A 23,505-nucleotide genomic window follows, 5' to 3' on the forward strand; every position below is an offset into this window, starting at 1 on the left:
TTATATAAATGTAAATAATATTTTAAATTTAAAAAAATCTTATTTAATAGAATTATAATGAGTGGGATAATTTAAAATTCAATAAAGAAAAGAAAATTAAATTTTACCATTATTATGGTTATAAATTATAGTTAAATAAATATAAATAGTATTTTAAGTCAAAAAATATATATTTAGAAGAATTATGATGAGTGGGCATATGTTATAAGTTTGAATTCATTATGATGAATTGATGGTTATGTTTTAACCTCGTATAAATTAGATGATTACGTTGAGTGTACATAACAACATATGTTGTTTAAATTAATGACTATGTTTTAAATAATTATTCTGAATTTATTTTGATAATTTTCAAATTTTAATTTGTATTAATTTTTCAAATTTAAGATTTTACTAATCATAAATGAAGTTTTATTTAAAAATGATAATTTATATTTAAAAATTTTTAAATATAATTTTTTTTATTTATTAGTAAATCACAAGTTTTGATTTTAATATTACTCAAATCTCTAAATTAAATTAATGATATCAATTTACATGCCACACTCTAAATCAAATAATTAATGATATCAATCCACATACCACATTAATCAATCTCAATTCACAAACATTTCAACAAATTTCCTAAAAAAATATTTCACAAATGACAAAAAATAAGTAAACAAACAAGAAGATTAAAAAAAACTTCACTTTCTTTGATCGCCGGACGGAGAGATCAGAAAAGTCATAGGAGAGAAAATAGATGGGAGATTACAACTTACAAGTGTTGTTTACCAAGAATAATTTAGGTTCTCAACTCTTTGAAAATGGATGAGAAGAGTGTAACTGTGTAATAATGTTAATCTAATAGACTAATATATATATATATATATATATAATAGCGCGTGATATGTGCAACGAATATTTCTCTACACCAAAACAACGCATTTTCATTTTTCATTGGTTGTTTTAAACCTGATTAGCCCTTGCTTGTCATCCTTCTTAATCCTAAAGCACTTCTCAATGTTCTCTCTTCCGATGCCGGTGATTAGGTCACAAACCGCTGCAACACTGTAACAGGCTGGGGGCAAATGAGCGGACAGGGGATGGGAGCTGCATGGTTAGAGGAGGGATGTTGGCTGTCAAGGGAAGGGTGTGGCTCGGGCGGGGAAGGGGACGGAGGACATCTCGAGCCATAATGACCACTGACACCATTGGCGACAAGGGGGGCGGCTGCCCCCCCCCCCTTCTTGTCCCTCTACCGCTGGTACAGATCCACTAGGAATGAAAACTAAATGGAATACAATGAAAAATAATACTTAAAAGAACACATAAACTGCCTAATGGGCCCTCCCTTTGTCCCTCTACCACTGGTACAAATCCACTAGGAGTGGAAACTAAATGGAATACAATGAAAAATAATACTTAAAAGAACACATAAACTGCCTAATGCCCCCCCTCCCTTGTCCCTCTACCGCTGGTACAGATGCACTAGGAGTGGAAAATAAATGGAATACAATGAAAAATAATACTTAAAAGAACACATAAACTGCCTAATGGGGTGGGAAAAAGAAGCCGTTTTGAATTAGCTAGTGCTAGATTATTCATCCATTCACCAGGACCACTCACTTAGGATCTGAGGAACTCAAGGATGCTCTTCATAGTATTAATCAAATTCTTCGGCTTCTATTCTTTGCTTTAGAAGCTACAGAAGTCCATAGAAGAAATATGTCGTTAGCTTTAATAATGGTTGAGACAAGGATGAGCCATTTGAAATTAAAAAATATGCTCATTTTGTTCTAATTAGATATTCTAAATAATGGCTTAGGCATGAAGATCCCAAGTTTTAGAGATCATATCTCCATGACACTCAAAGATCACCCACGGAGTTAGGGTCTTATGAGACCAAATATTTGCCCAAAGTTGCTTTATATATGTTCAATGTAAGGGTAAGAAAAGAAGAGATGTTCAATAGGTTCAATTCCTTAGTGATAGAGAATGTAAGTAGCAGTTAGGAATGTATTACATCACCTTTTAGTAAGACTGTCAAACATGAGAACCTTGTTATCCCAAGCAAGCCAGTGAAGATATTAATTTTTCGGGGCACACTCCTTTCCAAATGAGTAGGGTGACCAAGTAACATCTGCCTATCATTGAGGAAGTTGTAGAATGATTTGATTAAGAAGCCCTTTTTGGCTCTTAGTTTCCAAGACTTAGAATTACTATTATCCAAGGCACACATTAACCTTGAGTTGACATTCACAAGGTAGGGATCACACGACGAAAGGATAAGGAGAAAGACGGGGAAGAGCTCTCTAATAGTTCCCATTGGGTGTGATGAAAAATTGGAGACCACATGCCATAGGTGTATCGACGCTTGCCCGCTAAACCAACAATCATACCAAAATAGAGTCAATGCTCCATCACTAACTATAAGGGTGATATGTTGATAAGTGCATTTCATATCATGTTTTATATACCTCCAAATTGTATTTTTGCTCCTCTTCTTAGCATTCTTATTTATAGTCAATGCTATTCTGGATATATTTTGTTTATTGTGCAGAATTCTAGGACTCAAAGCATTAGGAGTGAAATCGTAAGAAAAATCGGTGAAAGAACATCATTTTCTAAGTGTTCAAGCCAATCACGGCCTAAGTACGGTCATGCTTCTTCGTCGTGCTTATTGCTAATTTCAAGAGAACCAAGTAACAAAGCAAGTATGGGTGTGCTCCAGGGCAAGCACGGGCACGCTTCATCCCCATGCATTTCTTTGGGTTTCTGAAGTTCCCTTCATTCAGTTGAAGCACAAGTTCTCTGCTCTTTTCACAAGAGTAGTTAGGCTGAGCACGGGCAGATCACGACCGTGCTTTCCCCATGTATTCCCCTGCCTGGATACTTAGCCGATTTTCACCAAAGTCCCAAGAAAAGCACTTCTTAATCATGCCCATACTTAGGTCTTGTTGAGCCCGAAAGTTCTTTTTATTTCCCAGATCTAGGTTTTTCAAGGGAGAGCTTGGCCAGGGTTTTCATCTCCATCTTTGGACAATCGTTGGAGGTCAAGACCGGACTTCACCACACCTTCTAGGAAGACCAAGATAGAGTGGAAGACACCTTTGAGAAGTGACGTTCACAAACCAAAAGAATTCTTTGAGTCCAATTGAGAAGATTTTGCAAGAAAGTGAGAGTCATGACTTCTTATTGTTTTGTACCTTTTTTTTTTCTCATTTGTATGAACTAATGAGGGATAACTGTTCCACAGTGCCCCGGCTATGAACCTTGTTGCTTAATGTACTTTGACTTACTTGCTTTTAATAATTATCGAGTTTTAATGTGTTCTTCTGTTAAACCTTGTGTTGTATAACTTGATGTGCTTGAATTACATAGTTATAGTTGTGGAACTTCACATGTGTCAATTGTCGTAGTTGTAATTGCCTTGTGCGATTGCAAAACTTGACGTGTAAGAGACCCGTAGTCACAATTACAAAACTTTACATATTGGATAGCCATAGATATAATATTGCTTGTGAGCAAACGTAAGAACCTTGAAATATAATTGATAGTCATTAGAAGCAAATCAATACACTAATGCACTTGGGAATTAGTTTGGGGCATTACTTCTCATTGATTGCACACTCTACCTATTTTCACCTATCCTTCCATCTTTCTCCATTCTTTTCTCTTTAGTTTAATCACTTCCAACCCTTTGTTGATAGACTAGAGATTAGAGAAAGAATCAGTAATTAGGAATCCTAGTCCCTGAGGTTCGACAACCCTACCCCTCAAGGGGGTACCACTGTATTACTTGATACGATCTATGCACTTGCGGAGAGCGTACATCATATATGCTTTAAAAGCATGAAGGCAACCAAGTATTTTGCTCTAAAAGGGTTTTCTAAAAGGAGTCTTGTGCTCTAGATTCCATGTAGGACTATTTTGGCATGCACTTGTTGAATAGGTAGCGCAGCGGATACACTAATCAATAGAAAAGAGAAAAGTTATTTTTGGAAAATTATTCTATTCCTTTCTTGCTTCAAAGTTACAAGCATTTATAATAATGGAAACCCTAAAAAAACCTAAAAAAAAAAAAAGGTCTCTAAAATTAAATAAAATTAATTAAAAGGCTATAAAAGCAAAGGTCTTGCATCATTCTGCTTCAATCTCCTCCACTAGGGAAAAACTCATCCTCGAGTGAAAATCAGAATATAAAGAAGCTTCAGAATCATGGAACATGGATAAATATGCAACATTGAAGGTTTTGGAAATTCCCATGCTATCAGGAAGAACAACCATATAAGCATTTTCATTAATTTTCTTGAGTATGGTATACAACCAATACTTTTTAGGTTATAGCTTATTGTAAGTCCCAACTGGAAACCTCTCTTTACGTAGAAACACCATAACTTGATCCCCAACTTGAAAGCTTTCATATATCCTATGCTTGTCAGTTGCTTGCTTATATCTCATATTTGCATCTTCCAACCTCTGTTTGACTTCCTTGTGTACTTCCACAACTTCTGCCATACGTTTAGCTACAGTGCTAGATATATCGCCCTTCGAAAGTTTAATCAAGTCGAGAGTGTGTTGCGGTGCTTTAGTGTAAACAATAAAACATGGAGACTTGCCTATAGATCAATGATTACGTTGTTATACGCAAACTTTGCTTGTGGTAATGCCAAATCCCAGTGCTTTGGTTTATCTCCACAAATACTATGAATCAAATTACCAATAATTTTATTGACAACTTCAGCCAGCCCGTCTATCTATGGGTGAGCAGTGCTACTAAACTTCAAAGAAGAGTCAAACATTCTCCACAAAGTACGCCAAAAATGCCCAAGAAATTTACTATCCCTATCAGAAGTTATTGTCTTGGGAATGCCATGCAAAAGGACAACTTCTCTGAAAAATAACTTAGCCGCCCCAATTGCATCTGAAGTCTTCTTACATGGCATGAAATGTGCCATTTTGAAAATATGTCAACCACTACAAAGACTGAATCAACACCTCTTTGAGTGGTAGGCAGTCCTAAACAAAATCCATAGATAGGTCTTCCCAAATATTTTCAAGTACTGGAAGAACCATGTATAAGCCATTTCTGTCCCTTCGCTCTTTGGTAGATGAAACAACTGTCAACAAATTTGGTCAAATCCCGTCGAAGTTGTGGCCAATAAAACCTTTCTTTAATTGATGCAATTATCTTATCACACTCTAAATGCCTTGCCAAACCTCATCCATGCAAATCTTGGATAACCTTCTCCCATAGGGAAGTTCTAGGTAAACATAACTGATTTTCATGCATAAAATATCCATCATATATATGGAAGAGATCAACAGGCTCCTTGTTCGAAACCTTATTCCACACTTCAGCAAAATCTTCATCATACTTATAAGTCTCCTTAATTTACTAAAAGCCTACAATCTCATTTCTTACGGTAACTAATAAAATAGCTCACCTACTCAAAGCATCTGCTTCTTTATTATGTACACCTAATTTGTTTGTAATTTAAAAGGGAACTCTTGTAAAAACTGAATCTACTTGGCATACATATCACTACTAACTTGTTTCTGGCTATTTAAATACTTCAATGCTTCATGATCTGAATATAGCACAAATTCCTTACTAATTAAATAATGCTCCTAGGTTTTAAGAGCACGTACCATAGAATAAAATTCTTTGTCATATGTGCTCCACTGCCTTTTGGCATCACTTAGCTTTTCACTGAAAAATACCACCTGTCTTTTTTCTTGGAACAAAACAACACTAATTCCAACTCCACTTGTATCACAATCCACTTCGAATAGCTTCTCAAAATTTGGGAGTGCAAGAACTAGAGCAGTATATAGTTTCTCCTTCAAGAGTATAAAACTGTTAGCTGCCTCCTTACTCCACTGATATTTGTCTTTCTTTAAGCATTATGTCATTGGGGCAATAATTGTTCTAAAATTCTTAATGAATCTCCAATAAAGAGTGTTAACCCATGGAAACTGCATAGTTTTGACACATTTGTTGGTGTAGGCCAGTCTCGAATTGCCTTTATTTTAGCCTCATCAACTTGTATTCCATTAGCAGATACCATGTATCCTAAGAATAAAAGTTTATTGGCCATAAAAGTGTATTTCTTAAAATTAATATATATTTTGTTCTCCTGCAAGGTAGTCAATACCTTCCTCAAATGCAATAAGTGGTCTTCCTCAGACTGATTATATATCATGATATTATCAAAATATACCACCACAAATTTCCCAATAAAACTTTTTCAATACCTGATTCATCAACCTCATGAATGTGCTTGGAGCATTAGACAATCCGAATGGCATTACCAGCCATTCATACAACCCTTCCTTTGTCTTGAAAGCTGTCTTCCATTCATCACCAGGCCTAATCCGAATTTGATGGTACCCATTCTTCAAATCAAGTTTGGAAAACCACTTTGCCCCATATAATCTATCGAGCATGTCATCTAGCCTTGGAATAGGAAGTTTATACCCTACAGTAATTTTATTTATAGCCCTGCTATCAATACACATCCACCAACTTTCATATATCTTTCTTTGGAGTTAATAACGCTAGTATGGCACAAGGGCTAATGCTCTCCTAGATATGTCCCTTTCATAGAAACTCTTCTACCTTCTATTTGAAGATCTCACTCTCCTTCAGATTCATTCTGTAATGAGGTAAGTTCAGTAAACTAACCCCTGAAATCAAATCTATGTGGTGGTATATATCATGCATAGGCTGTAATCCGTCTGGTATCTCTTCTGGCATCAATTCCTTAAATTCTTGAAGCAAGGGGTGCACCACTTCAGATTGTGCTTCCTCTTGAATTTTACCAGTCATTAATGTCGGCTTCATAACCAAGGCATGGACTTAGCTTGTCTCTTTAACCTCTACCTCAAATTCCCTGGTGACACTCAAGAAAGTTCTCTTCTTGGAGAAATCTGGTTGTTTGTTGGCAACAATGTGTATTTAACTCCATCCTTCTCCAATTTGTACATATTATTTATTCTAGAATGACGTGCATTTGTGTCATATTACCATGGTCTACCAAACAACAAATGGCATGTATCCATATCAACAACATCGCAATATACCTTATCATGGTACTCACCAATAGAGGAAGGCACCTTGCAGCGTTCTGCCACTTCAATCTTCGCTACTACCGTTTTTATCCATCCTAATGTGTAGGGATTAGGATGCTTTTCTACAGGTAACCCCAACTTCTTCATAGTCTCTTTCCCAATAATATTTTTATAGCTACCACTATCAATAATAACACCAAAGACTTTATTATTAATAGTGCACCTAGTTCGAAACAACTGATGGTGCTAAGTCTGATCTTGAAGTTTTGGTGATAGCATTAATCACCCTACCACATAGTCCTGCCCTTCATTAGCTTCATAATCTTCATCTTCATCACCATCTGGCTCACAGTAGATTTCCCCATCTTCTTCATACTTCTCTACAATATTTACAATCTTCCTCAAAAGGCATTCATTTGATTTGTGTCCCGGTTGATTACACCTAAAACACTTCCCTACTGTAGGTCTGACGTAGGGATTTTTTGTTCTTCTAACTTTTTTTTATTTTTTCCTTTAATAACAGGTCATTTCCTGACTCCTTATCTCCTTGATATCGACTATTACCTCGAGCAGAATATTCTTGAGTAGTCTTTAATTTTCATTAGACCCTGTAGTCTTGTAACCATCATAATTTCTCCTATTTCGCTCTTGTTACATTAACTCTGCCTTTAGGCCCATTTTTTTTGCCTCAGATAAGGTTCAGATAACTTGTACACCGATTTTGTTTCTGAGTGCTGGCCTCAACCCCTGCAAATACCTCGCAACCTACTACCCTTCTGACTCAAGGAGAATGTTTCTCTCAGCCAGTCTCATGAATTCTATAGTGTATTCATGGATAGACCGATTATCCTGTTTGACAATGTTGGCATTGTTGAAACAGGATCTGCTCAAAATCTGGAGGTAGAAACTCCCTCTTTAATAAATATTTCATTCTGTACCAAGTAATCCAAAGGGAAGGACTTACCATAAGCTTAGATTCTTATTCCTTTATTATCAGAGTCGCCAAAGAAGAGTGGTCTATGAGAGGAGGAGAGCTTAAGTATGGAGAAGACTTAGTTGTTTCTTACTTCTGGATTTCAGACTTCAAAGAGAGTGATATAGAGAAATAAGAGATTTTTTCAAACTTAAAACTTGCACACTTACAGATGAAAAAAAGAAGAACTCTAGGAAATTATATCCCTAAAACTCTCACTTAAGCCTCCTTATATAAAAGGAGCAACCCTTGAGTTCTTTACAAAAGACACAAGAAACACACTTATTTTAATCCATTATTGTACTTGTATAGTAATATAAACTATATTTGTACAGTATGTCGCACTTTAATTCATATTGTTCTCATCCTTTTCTGCATTTTTTGCATTCTCTTTGTCTTCTTCTGCCATAGCGTCATCATTATTAGATTCATCAGGAGGATATTCTCTATTGCACACTTACAGATGAAAAGAAGAAGAACTCTGGGAAATTATATCCCTAAAACTCTCACTTAAGCCTCCTTATATAGAAGGAGCAACCCTTGAGTTCTTTACAAAAGAGACACAAGAAACACACTTAATCCATTATTGTATTTGTATAGTAATATAAACTGTACTTGTACAGTATGGCGCACTTTAATTCATATTATTCTCATCCTTTTCTACATTTTCTGCATTCTCTTCGTCTTCTTCTGCCATAGCGTCATCATTATTTGATTCATCAGGAGGATATTGTCTACGAGTGGTTACCATACCTAATTTTTCTGCTTCCTCCCAGGAATCTTAGAAAAACTTCTACATTGGATTGCAACTCCATTGACAACCCAAACTTTTGCTAATTGGGTTTCTCCCAGAATGACGGTTTGTGGTTTACTGTTTAGGGTTTATGGTTTAAGATTTTACGATTTAGTATTTATTATTTAGGGTTTAAGTTTTTAGTTTTTTGAGAAAAGGATTCTATAGCATTTATATTTAAAATTTTAGGATTTTAGACATGGTTTAAATTTTTTTAAAATTTTAAGAATTTAGAGATTTTTAAGGTTTAAATTTGAAGTTTATATAAAAAATAATGACGTGGATGATGATGTGAGTGGCAAGTTAGCATCCACGTCATTTGGAAAACTTATTCAATAAATCTAGTATGTGAACATATCATTGTTGGATTTCTAAAGCTATTTCTAGTTAACAAAATGGTGCACATTTCTAGTTAATATATAATTATTACTTTCTAGAAGATTTTTTTAAAATTTTCACTTTTAAAAATCAAAAAGCTATTTTTTTTAAATTACCTTTATCTTTTCAAATAAATAATTGAGTTAACACAATGGCACTACTCTTTTGAATTATGGTGAAAAACTTAAATTTACTAGTCATGCAAAATACATATATTATAACTAAGTTAATGGTGGTTCCCCTAAAAATTGTTAATTATTACAGTTACCATCCATTATGGAGAGAGGAAATATTTTCTTTATGAAATTAGCCAACCAATGGTTTTAGATTGATTATCTATAATTTTTATAAATATATGAATTATTATATTATCACACTCCATAAATAATGAAATTTCATGTCTGCCTTGAAAACTTTTCTATTTTTAAGATGTTTGTTAAGTAATACGTATATATTCTTTTTAAAGTAGATAAATCATATATATTAAATTAAATACATATAATTTTAGCTTAAATCCAATTTTTAAATTAATTTTAGTTTAGAACAATACTCCCTCCGTTCCTTTTTATTTGTCGTGAATAACCGAATCTCACATACCAAGAAAGTTGGTTATTTCACATAATTTAATAAAAATTAGTTATCTTTCCAAAATTACCCCTAATTTATATCGTTACATTTCTCTCTCATATTAAATTTCAAGAAGAGAATTGAATAGACTGTTAGGGTAATTTTAGAAAAAAAAAATAATAAATGCTTCTTGATGTTAAAAAATGACAGATAAAAAGGAACATGGGTTTATGACAAATAAAAAGGAACGGAGGAAGTATCAATTTAGTGTGAACTGACCATTCACCATTCATTGGGCAAACTTTTGACTTGTATTTAATAAATGTGATCTTGACGCAGAATACCTACCTGCATGAAATAAATGTGCTTATTATTAAGTTTATTAAACTCATGATATGCCATTTGTAAATATTTGTGAATCTATATCAATGCTGCATGAAGGCGCCCTTGCAAGGAATGTGCTTATTATTGAATTTATTAAATTCGTCAAATGACCATTGTAAACATGCGTGTGCAGGCCCATGTGCGTGTGCAGGCAAATAAAAATAATTTCAAGAATTGTATGCAAAAAAAACTTCCAAAAGAATGGCTCAAGTGGACGTGAATGTGGTATATGTTTAAGGAAGAGAATGGAGTTGGTAAACTAAATCAGCTCATGTCACGCCCTGGATCAGACTTAGCTAGACTTTTATTTTATTTTTATTTATTCATTTATTCTATCTTCTTCCCTTATGAGCTCTTGGGAATTTGTGTGAAATTGCTCTCGCACATGTGAGTTTGCCAAAGGTTCATATATTGTGAGCTAGCACATGACTAATGGAACTCGACAATGTTAAGAGCAAACATTTTTGAGTAAGTAATCTAAGAACTAGAACTAGAACTAGACATTATGACCCTGCAATTTGAGCATGTAGCAAACATCTATGCATGTGTGAGCTGTGGACCCCATCCTTTGGTAACTTTCCTATGCCATTTGAATTTTCCTTTGATTGAGTTGTTTTTCCCCCTCCATTCTCAACAATTGTGAATCCTATTAGTTTAGCCATATCTTGCCCATGAATCCACAAGTCCCGCTACCTCCAATCTTCATGGTTATCCAATCTTGATCTTATAGAGAGAGAGAGGATCAAGCCTTCCTCTTCCCTACTTTGGCCCTGGTGGTGTTGGTGGGGAGATTGGGAAATCCTCCATTAGGAGTTTGTCCGTAAGTGTCTAAGGTGGATTATTCTTTGTTGATTGATGCCATTAAGTTTGTGGACTATTATTGCTTGTCTACAATAGATTTTCCCATGCATAACCAAACAAGTAAAAAACATAACCCTACGGGCCACCCAAACTTTCCAAATCATATTCCAACTCCTCTAATTAGGAATGGAAATATTTCCACTTTTAAAGAAAGTATAAACTTTAGCAGAAAACTTATTGCCTATTGATTTAGGAGCCAAACCCAAGCATTATTGGAATCTACATCAACGTGTCCTAGATTAAAAAAAGGGGGACCTTTAAATTCTCCCTAAACACATCTCTAAGTCTGTCTTCATCCCAATTAGAATTAAATAAAAAATTGTGATATATAATGAAGCAATATCAAAAATCATGTTAAAAAAAATTGGTTTCAAAGACAAAGGAATCCAAACACTATGGGTCATTTAAAAAGGAAATGAAATAGGAGTTTAGAGAATGAATCCACAAGTTAGGTTTAATAAAATCAACAATCCTCCATAAGGCTTTTAAAAATATGAGCAATTGGCAAGAGCATCCTGATTCCATAAGCAAACGTAGACATACTTGATATTCAAAATATTCACCCATAAAACCATTTTGGAGTTTAGAAATTGAAAAATAGTCCTTGGCCATTAAAAAATACTCTGCTAATATGAGATTCCTAATGCCAAGACCCCTTCAACTTTGCTAAGTGTAGTAGTGTTCCAATTAACTAGATAAATGACACTATCATTATCTTTCATGGTCCAATGAAATTTCCTAGTTATTCACATAATAGAGTTCAAAACAGTATCAGGAAGAGGGTAAGTTGAGAAATAATAGTTAGAGATAGATGATTGCTTCCCCGCAAGTGTACGGGATCGCCAAGTAATACCTTGTCAAGAACACAAGGATCATATTACACAGGGCTAAGAAGCTCATATTACTCTTTCATTACCTATTATCTAACCTCACAATTTAAGCATGGTGGACTACTCTAGAAGATGCAAGAAAGTAAACAAAATACAAGCGTAAGAATTATAGAACAAGACAAGTGATTTCAAGAGCAACAATGATATGCAAAGGCCTATGGATGTGGATCCCCTTGAGGGGTCATCATGATATATGGATGCACAATAAAGCAAAGCAAGGGTGATTTAGACCAAGGGATCTCAAAATTAGACCAACCCCGATTTCTCGGCGATTTAACCCTAATCTCATACGAATGTTAATAAGAATTTCTCTCTAACCAACATCCCTACGATTGCATTAAATACAAGGAGATCCCGAAATAAGGATAAACTCATCATAAGTCTGCCCTTATAAATCGGAGGGCTACTGACATCCAATTTCTCGGCATGTCGATACAAGTAACCCTTTTTAGATCATTAATGATCTAATACACATGAGTAGGTCACATCTACGCGTATAACTCAGTAAAGAACTACGGATCTCTCTATTGAGTGGTTCTTGGCATGAAGAACAATGAACTAAATCTTAAATCAACCCAAGCATTTCAATTAAATAAAAAGCATCCAAAATACATGATGAAACAACCCAAGGTTCACCAACACTCGGTGGCCTTGGGGGTCTAGTGTGCCATCATACAAACAACAACAAAATCAAGAAAGATGAATAATGAGTTCATAGATGACACTCCCTAGTCAAAATGATGAAGAAGGAGATGGAGATCCAGCCGAATGACGCTTCCCCCGTCCAAGAAGTGCCGAATGACGCTTGCCCTAGACGAAGGCCGCTCCACGGTCCTTGATCCTTCTTTCCTTGGTGGTAGATCTCTCCCTTTTGGTGGTAGATCTCCAAGGTCATTTTGGTCGAATTCCATAATCCCATGACTTTTGGATTTGAAAAAACAAAGAAAATTCAAATCCTTTGAAACAAACAAAGGATTTCTCAAATCCTTTAGCTTTCAAATCCACTCAAACAAACACCCCCAAAATGTCGCTTCTCAAAGATGTTTTCGTTCTCCCTTTTCTTCTCCCAAGTGGTGGCTGCCAAAAAGTCTTTCTTGATGCCCTAGAAGTTTCTTTTTATACCCCCAAAGTATACGGGTCGTATGGATGTCAAATTGGGCTTAAGATCATTAAAATCCGAGGCATACCGGGGTCAATTCTGGGGTCAGTGAGGCCGTATGGCTTAGGCCAAATCTCTTGCCTCCAGGTGCTACAATGTCAATCCCAGGGCCAATCCCAAACTGTATTGAGGCCATATGAAATAGAACACTTTCTGGCCCGAAAATTCTCCAGGTGCTACAGTGATTCAGCTACAATGCATCTGGTATACTACTCCAGCTATATTAATCTGCTGCAATGAAATACACTACAGTACTGCAAGACCTGGTTTTCTTCTCTTTTTCTCCCAAATCTTATCCTCGTGTTCTCCATGGCTCCTCCGTGTCATGCAAAGCAAATAATACTTGATTAAGCATAAATCGGGCATCCATTCCTATAAAAATACATGATAAGTGTATAAAATACATGTACTAAAATATGTACATTTGGACACTTATCAATAGACAAGAGAGAACTATTAACCAAGACAGCTATAGATAATTTAGCATGGTTCCACCCATCAATAGGTTTGGAAATTTAAGATATCATGGGTTGAAAATAAAAGATAGCTAATTTTCTAGGGTTAATTAGCACTTCAAGATAAGTGAAAAGAAAGTTACCAATCTTGAAATTAAGGATAGAGCAATTTTCCTAGCTATTCTTTTGTCAAACCTGTTGGGAAAGTAAATATCAGATTTAACATCATTAGGGTTTTGCCCTGTTTAAAAAGAGTAGATAGCTAAATAGAGTTTGCAATTACGGGCAACTCTTGTAGTGGCTTTGGTAATTAAAATTAAATCATCAATATACATGAGATGGTTAACATTATAGGATAACTTAGACTCAAAACCAAGCACTATGTTCAATCTCGTAGTATAATTCAGAATTGTAGAAAGATTTTGGGAAACAATGATAAAGAGATAGGGAGATAAAGGGTCCCTTATCTTATCCCTCTAGAATTAGTAATCTAATGATTAATAAAGACAAACTACAATTGTAAGCCAGGCTCTGATCTAATTTATCTAAATAACTAAAAGCCCCAATTTGGTAAGAGAAGCAAGAATAACATTGCAGTCTATAGAGTCATATACTTTTTCTATGCCCACTTTAACCAACACTCTAGAGGGGTTTTTATACTATGTGAATTGTTATGATCTTTTTAAGTTTTAGTGTTATGATTTCTTAAAATGTGGAGCTGGTTAGGGAATGTGCTGCTATATATGTGTCATGCACCATCTTATCCTCCAAAAGTTTATCAATGGTATTTGTTTTATCTGATTTGTTATGGATGTTTTCTCTAAGATAGGTTGCTTTCTACTTCCCCTTAGCATTCACCAATTAGCACTTCCATTATAATCTCATTGTTAGCAGCTCATAAGGTGTTATATATCTAGTAGTTATATCCCACTTAAACCCCCTGCAACCCATTATTTGAATAACTTATTCACACAGAGTTTTGTTAATACTCTTAAGTAGCAACTCTTGTTACGCTATTTTAAGTTTACACAGTAGCATCTGTGAGGGGATTTTAAAAATGAAGAGATGTATCTCTTAATCATATCCTTATATGAAGAGTCATATATGAAGTTATCTATGCATTTTCATGAAGACACAACACTTAAAGGAGTTGTTTGGTGCTTTGTAGTGAAAGACTTTCCCTGTAAAGTCTTTCACTATAAAGTCTTTCCCTGCAAAGTAACAAAACAATGTTTGGTATGTAGAATGAAAATTGTAACTGAAATTCATGTAAAGTTAATTTCTTCATTTAGTATATGAATAGGTTTCTATGTAAAGTTATATACATTCTCAATTTTACCCTTGATCAAACCCTAGTTAATAAAATAAAAAAACCATATAAAAAGTCAAAATCCCATGACTAAACCCTTGTAATATCAAATGAACTTATAAAAACCACACAAAGAACTAAAATCTCGTTCCAAAAAGATAAAAGTTTAACAAAAAAAAACAAGTATCACTATGAAAAAACATTGAAAAAGTAAGAAAAATATCAGAAAAGATCTAAAGAGTGATCCCTCTTGCCCTAGGGTTTTTGAAAAGAAAGAAAAACGGAGGAGTTTTGCTCTAGGGTTTTCAAAAACAAGAAAAGATAAAGAAAAACATTTTTACTTATATAAGGGTAGTATCATAATTTTACTTGCATAACATTTTCACACCCACTATGTGATCCTTTTCACACCCTCCCCCTTATGAATCATTTTCCCTGGTCATAGAGAAAGCAATTGCATAGAGACTGTTACTTTACATAGTTCATATTAAAACCAAACATGTGAAAGTTTTTCATAAATTTTACTTTCCCTATAAAATTGTTACTTTCCCACATGCCAAATGGGCTCTAAGACTAGTTAAAACTCCAAAAGACACTTTGAAAGAATGTAAGATAAAGAGATGCAATTAACATCATTTGTAATGAGATTAATGAAAAGTTATCATTTGTAATTTCATTAATTAATGAAAGGTTATTATAGTTTATTTGAGTTGTGTGTCTCTTTATTAAGCAATCTTTATTTGAAGTAGTGTGTCTTTTTAATAAACACTCATTAATGAAGTGGTGTACCTCCTTAGTAAATACTCATTAATGAAGTGGTGTACTGAAGTAGAGTGTCTCTTAGCAAACACTAATTATTGAAGTAGTGTGTCTTTTTATTAAACACCACTTCATTCCTATAATAATAACTTCCTACCATCATTCAAATATGGAATGAAAAACAAACTCCTCCTAAATTCACTTGCTTTCTTTGAGTGCACAAAAGATAGAAGCAAACTTTTCACTTTGTAAAAGCCATTGTTGTCTTTGCTTGAGTCTGGGAGTACAAATTATACTCAAGGTTCTACATTGTATTCTAAAAAAAATTTGCCAGTCAATCCAATTTGCATCAAAGGTTTCAAATTAGGTGGAGGCTAATTAAGCCTAAAAGAAAATGTTGCCCGCGCCTTAATGACTTGTGAACTATTTTCTTTCTTAGTTTTTCTTCTCTATACCTCAAAGAACTATCACAACCAACAGCATCTCATGGCCTTGTTCTTTTTTTCTCATATAGATATTATGTTTTTTCCATGTTTAATGCCTTATCAATAATTCGAATCAGTGTCTACCAGCTTTTCTCTTATGGTACAAGTTGGTCTGATGTTTTAAAACACATTTCAAATTCACTGGCAACCTAATTCTTGCCATGGGGTGTTCATATCGTGCTGTGAATTTTCTTTCACAATTACCATTCTTTTAGACTTGTCCTAACCACTTTTCTTAACTAACTTCCTTTCTTTCTTCTCTCTGGTTGCTTTCGAAGGTGGGGTGAACCCATCTTTAAAGTAATGCTCTTTGCTTAGTGGAAGGGTAAATGCATGCATGCATATATGTTTTCTCAAGACTCTTAGTCCATAGCCTCATTTTATTGGATTCTGGTTGTATGCTTTAGAATTAAAGTTGAGTGTTTTTGTAAGCTAATAAGATTTGTTCCCCAATTTAGGGTTTATTGAGAGGATTGATTTGGTGTAGGATTTGGTTTATTTTGAAAGTTAGTCAGCTAAGTGAATCCACATAAAAATCAATATGTTAATTTGTTATAAAATTTGAGTAATTCATTCATTTATTTATTTATGTATTAATTTTTTTTTTATCTATTTTAAAATAATTGAAATATTTTCCAGAAAGTGGGATCATGTTATGGTATGTTTATATGTCGGTTTGCATTTTTTTTTTTTTTGGCTCAAATGAGAACTTGAGAAATTTTGGATTATAATTCCTATTATATTCTTTAGTTTTATAAGGGAAAATTTTGCATTATTAAACACTGACCAAGTCAATGATTATGGACATTTAGCTGTTTGAATTATAGAGATTTTGGGACTTTGCGTATGAAACTATTTTGTTATATTTATTTTTAGTTTTTAAAACCTATGCACAAACTTTATTAATGAGGTCAAACATTGACCATGTCAATATGAACTTTTAAAAAATGGGACTACAGTTTCACATCATTCTGTAGGGGAAACAATAACGATCTATGATATTTTGATTCCAATCATTAAAGATAAATAAATTAATGATCTCTAATATTTTGGCTCAAGTGCTACCAAGGTAAAATAAATGACCATGGTAAATTTGGAAGACATGCATATTCAAAAAATTGTTACATTTTGAAACTTATTACATATGCATTTTGTTTTATTCTACTATGATTAATGTATCTGTTCTATACATGCTATATTTTCTAATACACTCATGTATGGGTTTCTGGTTATTTGTGGATTCTTAAAACTAAGTTTTGTTTAAACCATTATATAATCCCAAATATTTTCAATGAATTACTTACTGGAGAGTGTTAAGTTCATAATCTTGTGTTTAATTTTTTTCAGATCAAGAGTAGAGTAGACTAACGGGTAATTTAGTGGTGTTCCTTGAGTAGCAAGTGTATTTTCTAACTAGAATAAATTGTTGTTTTGGTCGTTGTTGTAGACCTTGAAATTTATTTTTGAAACTTTATGTATTTTAAATTTGTCAGACAATTATATTTGAAATTTATGGTTCTATTATATTATATAATTTGCTCTGAGACAGATTAATTATGAGATCTTGCCTACCTACTAGTCCCTTGCTCCATGGGTATATGACCGTTTGTCCTTGAATTTCTAAGAAAAATTATCAAACATTTTAAAAAAACATAAGATATTTGGAATGTATATAAATATACAAAACCTTTAATTTTCTTTTAAAATTTTCTATATAAAAAATTACATATAGACAACCACTAGATAGCCTAGTGGAAGTCATCATGAGTGGTGGGTGAGCGGTGCAAGGTCGAATCCCTTGTGCAATAGTATTGTGTAATACTATGCAAACATGTTATAAAATAGTATAGAAGTATTGGATTAGTACTGTTCATAGGGTTCCCTATGGGTGGAGCCATATTCTCCACCCCTTTGGGGGTTACAAGGCAGGGGGATTTACCATTGTGAGGTTGTGGTCATTAATAAATCATCTTAGCCGCATGTGGCAGATTCTAATTACCCCATGTGTTACCCCACCCTATATAATAAATCTCTAGGAGGTCGTTAAGCCACCGTATCTGTCTGTCTCTTTAGCACCCCCTTGTGAAGCAGCGTTTGTCGCCTTCGTCAAAAAAATATTTATATTGTAAAAAAAAATAATTTAGATTCGTTTTTTAGTAATAAAGTGGACAAATCAGGGGATGTACATAAACTTTCTAAATATATCAAATATCCTTACTCTGTAATTGCACCGAGGTAGTCCATTCCTAGTCTCTGTTTGCATATATATAACCAGATACGAATAGGCTAAATAACAGTTGGCTATAAATTACTCACTCATTCCTTTTTTACTTATCACGGTTTGGAGCTCTTCTTTGTTCTTTTTTACTTGTCACATTAGAAATTTTGTACAACATTAAATAATTTTTTTTTCAAATTTACCCTTTAATTTAATGTACTTATACAATTTTCAATAAATCACAATCAACTAAATATTAAATCATATACTCCATTTAGTGGAGTTTTAAATTGTGGTAGTTTTGGAAAGTAATGAATTTTTTTATAAAATATAGGTAACTAACTAATGTTAACCAATTTTTCTTAATCGTTGTGAATTAGGTAAATATGACAAGTAAAAAGGAATGGAGGGAGTACAAATTTCAACTACCATGGCAGAGTTTTGGTTTCAAGTTTACTTACAATTTTCAATAAATCACAATTAACTAAACATTAAATCATATACTCCACAAGTGGAGTTTTAAATAGGGGTAGTTTTGGAAAGTAATTAATTTTTTTTATAAAATATAGGTTCTAACTAATTTTAATCATTTTTTTCTTAATCGGTGTAAATTAGATAAATGTGACAAATAAAAAGGAATGGTGGGAGTTAAATTTCCAACTACCATGGCAGGTCAAAATATCAAAATAGTCCCTCTATTTTGTGTTTTCCGCCCTTTTAGTCCCTTTAATATAAAATCCGTCTTTTTTGTCCTCGTATTTTTATATTTTTATCTTTTTGGTCTCTCTAATTGACGGATCTGCCCTTTTGGTCCTTCCAGTTGATGAATTAAAGGGACCAAAATGGATGAAATTGTGTAAATACGAGGACCAAAAGGACGAATTTTATAAATAAAAGACAAAAATATATAAATACAATGACCAAAATAGCGGATTTTATATTAGATGGACTAAAAGGACGGAAAACAAAAAATAGAGGGACCATTTTGATATTTACACCAGTTTTGGTTAAGTTTTTTTATAAACAACCAAACCCACTAATTTAAAGGCTCCTAAACTCCACCATGGTAGTTGGAAGTCTACAATGCGCCAATCAGCCAAAATTCCCGCCAAGCTCTCGCCATGGTTTACCCCTCCATCACCACTCGAGCAAGCGGACCCCATCATCGTCTCCATCTCCGAAGCCATTGCCAACTCCTCCAGCACCCCTCTCTCCCATTCCCTCAAGCGCCTTCTCCCCTCTCTCACCACCTCCCACTTCCTCTCCCTCCTCTCCTCCAACCCCCTTTCCCTCCCTCCCTCCTCCCTCCTCTCCTTCTTCCATTTCCTTCTCTCCCGCCCCCTCTTCCGCCACACTCCCCTCTCCTTCCTTTCCATGGTCCACCACCTCCTCTCCCACCGCCACTCCTCCGACGCCAACTCTATCCTCCGCCTTCTTGTTTCCCGCTCTGGCCGCCACTCAGCACCCTCTCTGTTCTCCGCGGCTCTTCAGGTATCACCTTCCCCTTCCTCCCTCCTCTCCCTCCTCATCACTTCCTACGCTGAACTCGGCTTCGTTGGGGACGCCATTCAATGCCTTCGGCTCACTCGCAAGCACAGTCTCCCTTTGCCATTGCGTTCGTGTTCCAGCTTGCTTGAGCGTCTGGTGGCCTCTGATTCCCCTGCCGCCACTTGGTCTTTCTATTCTGAGATCCTTGGGTACGGTTTTCCGCCTAAAGTTTCGACCTTTAACATGCTGATGCATTCTTTCTGTAAGGAGGGGAAGATCCGGGATGCTCATCTTATGTTCGATGAAATTCCCAAGTGGGGAGCCAGGCCTACTGTTGTTAGTTTCAATACTCTGATCAACGGGTATTGCAAAATCGGAGATTTGGATGCTGGATTTGGTTTGAAGTTGAGGATGCTGGAGCTTGGTGTTCTGCCTGATGTTTTCACTTACAGTGTTTTGATTAAGGGGCTTTGCAAGGTCGGGAGGACGGATGATGCGAACAAGATGTTCGAGGAAATGTGTGAGAGAGGACTGGTGCCGAACAGTATTGTGTTTACAACGTTGATTGATGGGTATTGTAAGGTTGGGAAAGTTGAGGCTGGGATGGAGGTTTTTGAAGGAATGATGAGGAGAGGAGTTCAGCCAGATTTGATAACGTTCAATGCACTTGTGAATGGGCTTTGCAAGGTCGGGGATTTGAGAGAGGCGAAGAAGGTTGTTGAGGTGATGATGAGGAATGGTTTGGAGCCAGACAAAGTGACTTATACAACACTTATTGACGGATGTTGTAAGGAGGGGGATTTGGAGACAGCTTTGGGTATCAAAAAGAAGATGATAGTCGAAGGGATTGAATTGGATGACGTGACATTCACAGCACTTATTTCAGGGCTTAGTAGAGAAGCTTGGGTTGCAGATGCCGAAAGAACACTACATGAAATGGTGAATGCTGGTATTGTCCCTGATGAGGTAACATATACCATGGTGATTGATGCCTTCTGTAAAAAGGGTGAGGTTAAGGCTGGTTTTGAATTGCTTAAGGAGATGCAAAGCAAAGGGCTTAGGCCTGGTGTAGTCACATATAATGTGCTTATGAATGGGCTTTGCAAGCTTGGACAGATGAAGAATGCTAATATGCTTTTGAATGCCATGCTTAATGTGGAAGTGGTGCCGGATGATGTGACCTATAACATCCTTTTGGAGGGTCACTGCAAGCACGGGGATGTTGAGGACTGTGAGAAATTAAGGAGTGAAAAAGGAATGATTTCAGATTTTGCAGCTTATACATCATTAATAAATGAGTCGCTCAAGAAGCAACGGCGTAAACAAAGTAAATAGGCAGGCATGGGTTTGTACATACTCGTTCTTAGGTGTTTGGTTTTTGAAAAGGCTGTTTCATTCCTTGATTTTATGGAGTATTAGATATATAAGAGAAAAATGTTTATATACAAGCCTTATGAAGCTTAGTACAATATCTGTTGGAGATGCCATATTCACATCACAACTACTCCTAAAGCTATTTAGATGTCTAGTGTGCCATGTGTAGAGGCCATATCATCCTTGCAATGGTGAAGTTTTAACCATCACATGGAGGACATCATGCTCAGGTGGCTTGAGGAGGATCAATAAATTTTATCTAGAATCAGTTACTTCGCTGAATTAAAATATCTTGTTAAGATGCCCATAGATTCTTCAAAGACAATTTGATTTCTCTTGCTTCATCATCTGGTTGTTGTTTATTACATAGAGAGACTGCTGGGTAGCTTTATATGGGCATTGTCAGAACAGCAGAATATGTTCTCCCATGACTTTAAATCCATGTAAGTGTCATTCCTTTGGTCTAGCCTAACAAATAAATCATAGTTGTATATGGTCTTATTCTGCTTTTTTTTTCTTTATCTAGCATCTTTATTTGAATATGTAAATTATTAGTATCATGAGCTCACTCAAAATTTTGTATGGTCTTGTAATTCTATTTACAGTCACATATTGAGTACTAGCTGTTTCAATAACTCTGCATAACATATCATCACAGTGATGGCAATAAATTTCAGCACTACATGACTTTTCTGAGATATACTTGAAGTTGAAGCACTTAAATTATAGTGTCCAACTATTGTTTGTGTAAATATTATTGTTTTCCTTTTGAGTCTAATCTGAGAAAAATTAGAGAGTAATGTACTAGATTTTCATGCTTGCTTTAAGTATCTTTGGTTATGATTTGGCTACATAAAAGAACTTACTTTGCATGACAAAAGTATGAGAGGCTTCATTTCTATGCTTGTTAGTTATCCATCTGTTGAAGCAGTTTAAGTGTAAATTAGTAGTTTCTCAAACATCAAGGAAATAAATACAAAGACAACCTGCAGGGTAGGGTTATTTTGAAAATTTGTTTAGTTTCTTAATTTGAGACTGTTAAGTGGTGGTTCCATTATGTATGATGTTAAAAATATTTCAGATTTAGCCTAACTAATTGTTTCCATTCTTCACCCAAAATCTAGTATGTAGAATCTTTTCCACAGCATGGTATGCTGTGTCCTACACCAGAAGCCAGTTTAGGAGCACGTAATTATGATTAAGTTTATCTTTCCTTTATTATTGCACACAGGTAAACACAAAACCCTAGAAAATTTAAAAACTTAAGTGGAAAACTGGCCATAAATATATGAGTTTATTCAGTTATACTTAGAGTGTGATATGGGAAAAATAGTGTTATCCTACAGTTTATCTTTGTAAAAGATTATTATTGATATACAATACCGTGATAAAGTTGCTTAACTATTTAAGGGATTAGGGTCACATATGGCAGGCATCATTTCAACCATATGAAACATACAACATGACATGATAGTGGTATCTCTGTTCATTTTCATTTATTGACTCACATTCTGACTAGATAAATAAATCAATTTGTTCATCTGCTAATATCTGCCATCACTTACATGTTGAAGCTATCATTATTGTTTTCACATTGTTATTATGAACAGGGATGACCATGTGAAAACTGAAACAAATGACAGTCATTGGGCTATTATGGATAAGTTCAAACTATGGACCTCTGTAACATTAGAGAAGAAAAGATGTCGCTCAGAGTGGTGAAGATTGTTGTTGAAAAGTCCTCAAAACTGAATTCTTTATATTTGTGCCATAGAAATTTGGTTCATCCATGAGCATGGAGTTTTAAAGGCACAGTTAGTAAATCAAATCACAAATCCTGAAGCAAATGCAGTTCAAGTAAAGTCTGTATGCAGTGAAGGATTTATCTGAAATTTGAGGCCTGTATGAACAAAATAATAAGGTGCCAAAGTAATACCGGTAAAGTTTGATTGGTTTGGAGTTGAATGTATATGCAGATGCTTATATTATCAGAGCATTTCTACTTTTTCATACCAGAATGCAGGAGACTTATGTATAGTTAAGAACAGTCACATGTGCTAATTCAGGATTAAAATGCAAATGTTGGGCATCGTAAGATTCGTTTTATGCAGTTTTATGCTTGTATTTATTGTGTTAAAGCAAGTATAATTTGCCTACTTTGGAAACAAATTTGGGTAGTGTACTTACCTATAGCTTTTTTGTTAGGTCTTGGATCCACAATAGGAGGGGCAAGGACCTAAGAGCCTTATAAGAGTATGTCTTTCACACTAGATAATTTTTGCATAGACAAAAATTCAATTTGAAACCATTTACTTAAGCGACAAAAACCTTTGCTACTTAGACCAATCCTTTTGTA

General features: G+C 34.9%; 1 protein-coding gene across 1 annotated transcript; it reads left to right on the forward strand.

The window, feature by feature from the left end:
* Positions 1-19,362: 19,362 nt before the first annotated feature.
* On the forward strand, positions 19,363-23,229 carry LOC120283042 (putative pentatricopeptide repeat-containing protein At1g09680). Its single transcript, XM_039289878.1, has 2 exons — positions 19,363-21,592; positions 22,760-23,229. Exon 1 carries the CDS (start codon positions 19,371-19,373, stop codon positions 21,108-21,110), a length of 1,740 nt encoding a protein of 579 aa, XP_039145812.1. The 5' UTR covers positions 19,363-19,370; the 3' UTR covers positions 21,111-21,592; positions 22,760-23,229.
* Positions 23,230-23,505: the final 276 nt, after the last annotated feature.

The sequence above is a fragment of the Dioscorea cayenensis genome, chromosome 18 (genome assembly GCF_009730915.1).
Source record: "Dioscorea cayenensis subsp. rotundata cultivar TDr96_F1 chromosome 18, TDr96_F1_v2_PseudoChromosome.rev07_lg8_w22 25.fasta, whole genome shotgun sequence".
Classification (NCBI taxonomy): domain Eukaryota; kingdom Viridiplantae; phylum Streptophyta; class Magnoliopsida; order Dioscoreales; family Dioscoreaceae; genus Dioscorea; species Dioscorea cayenensis.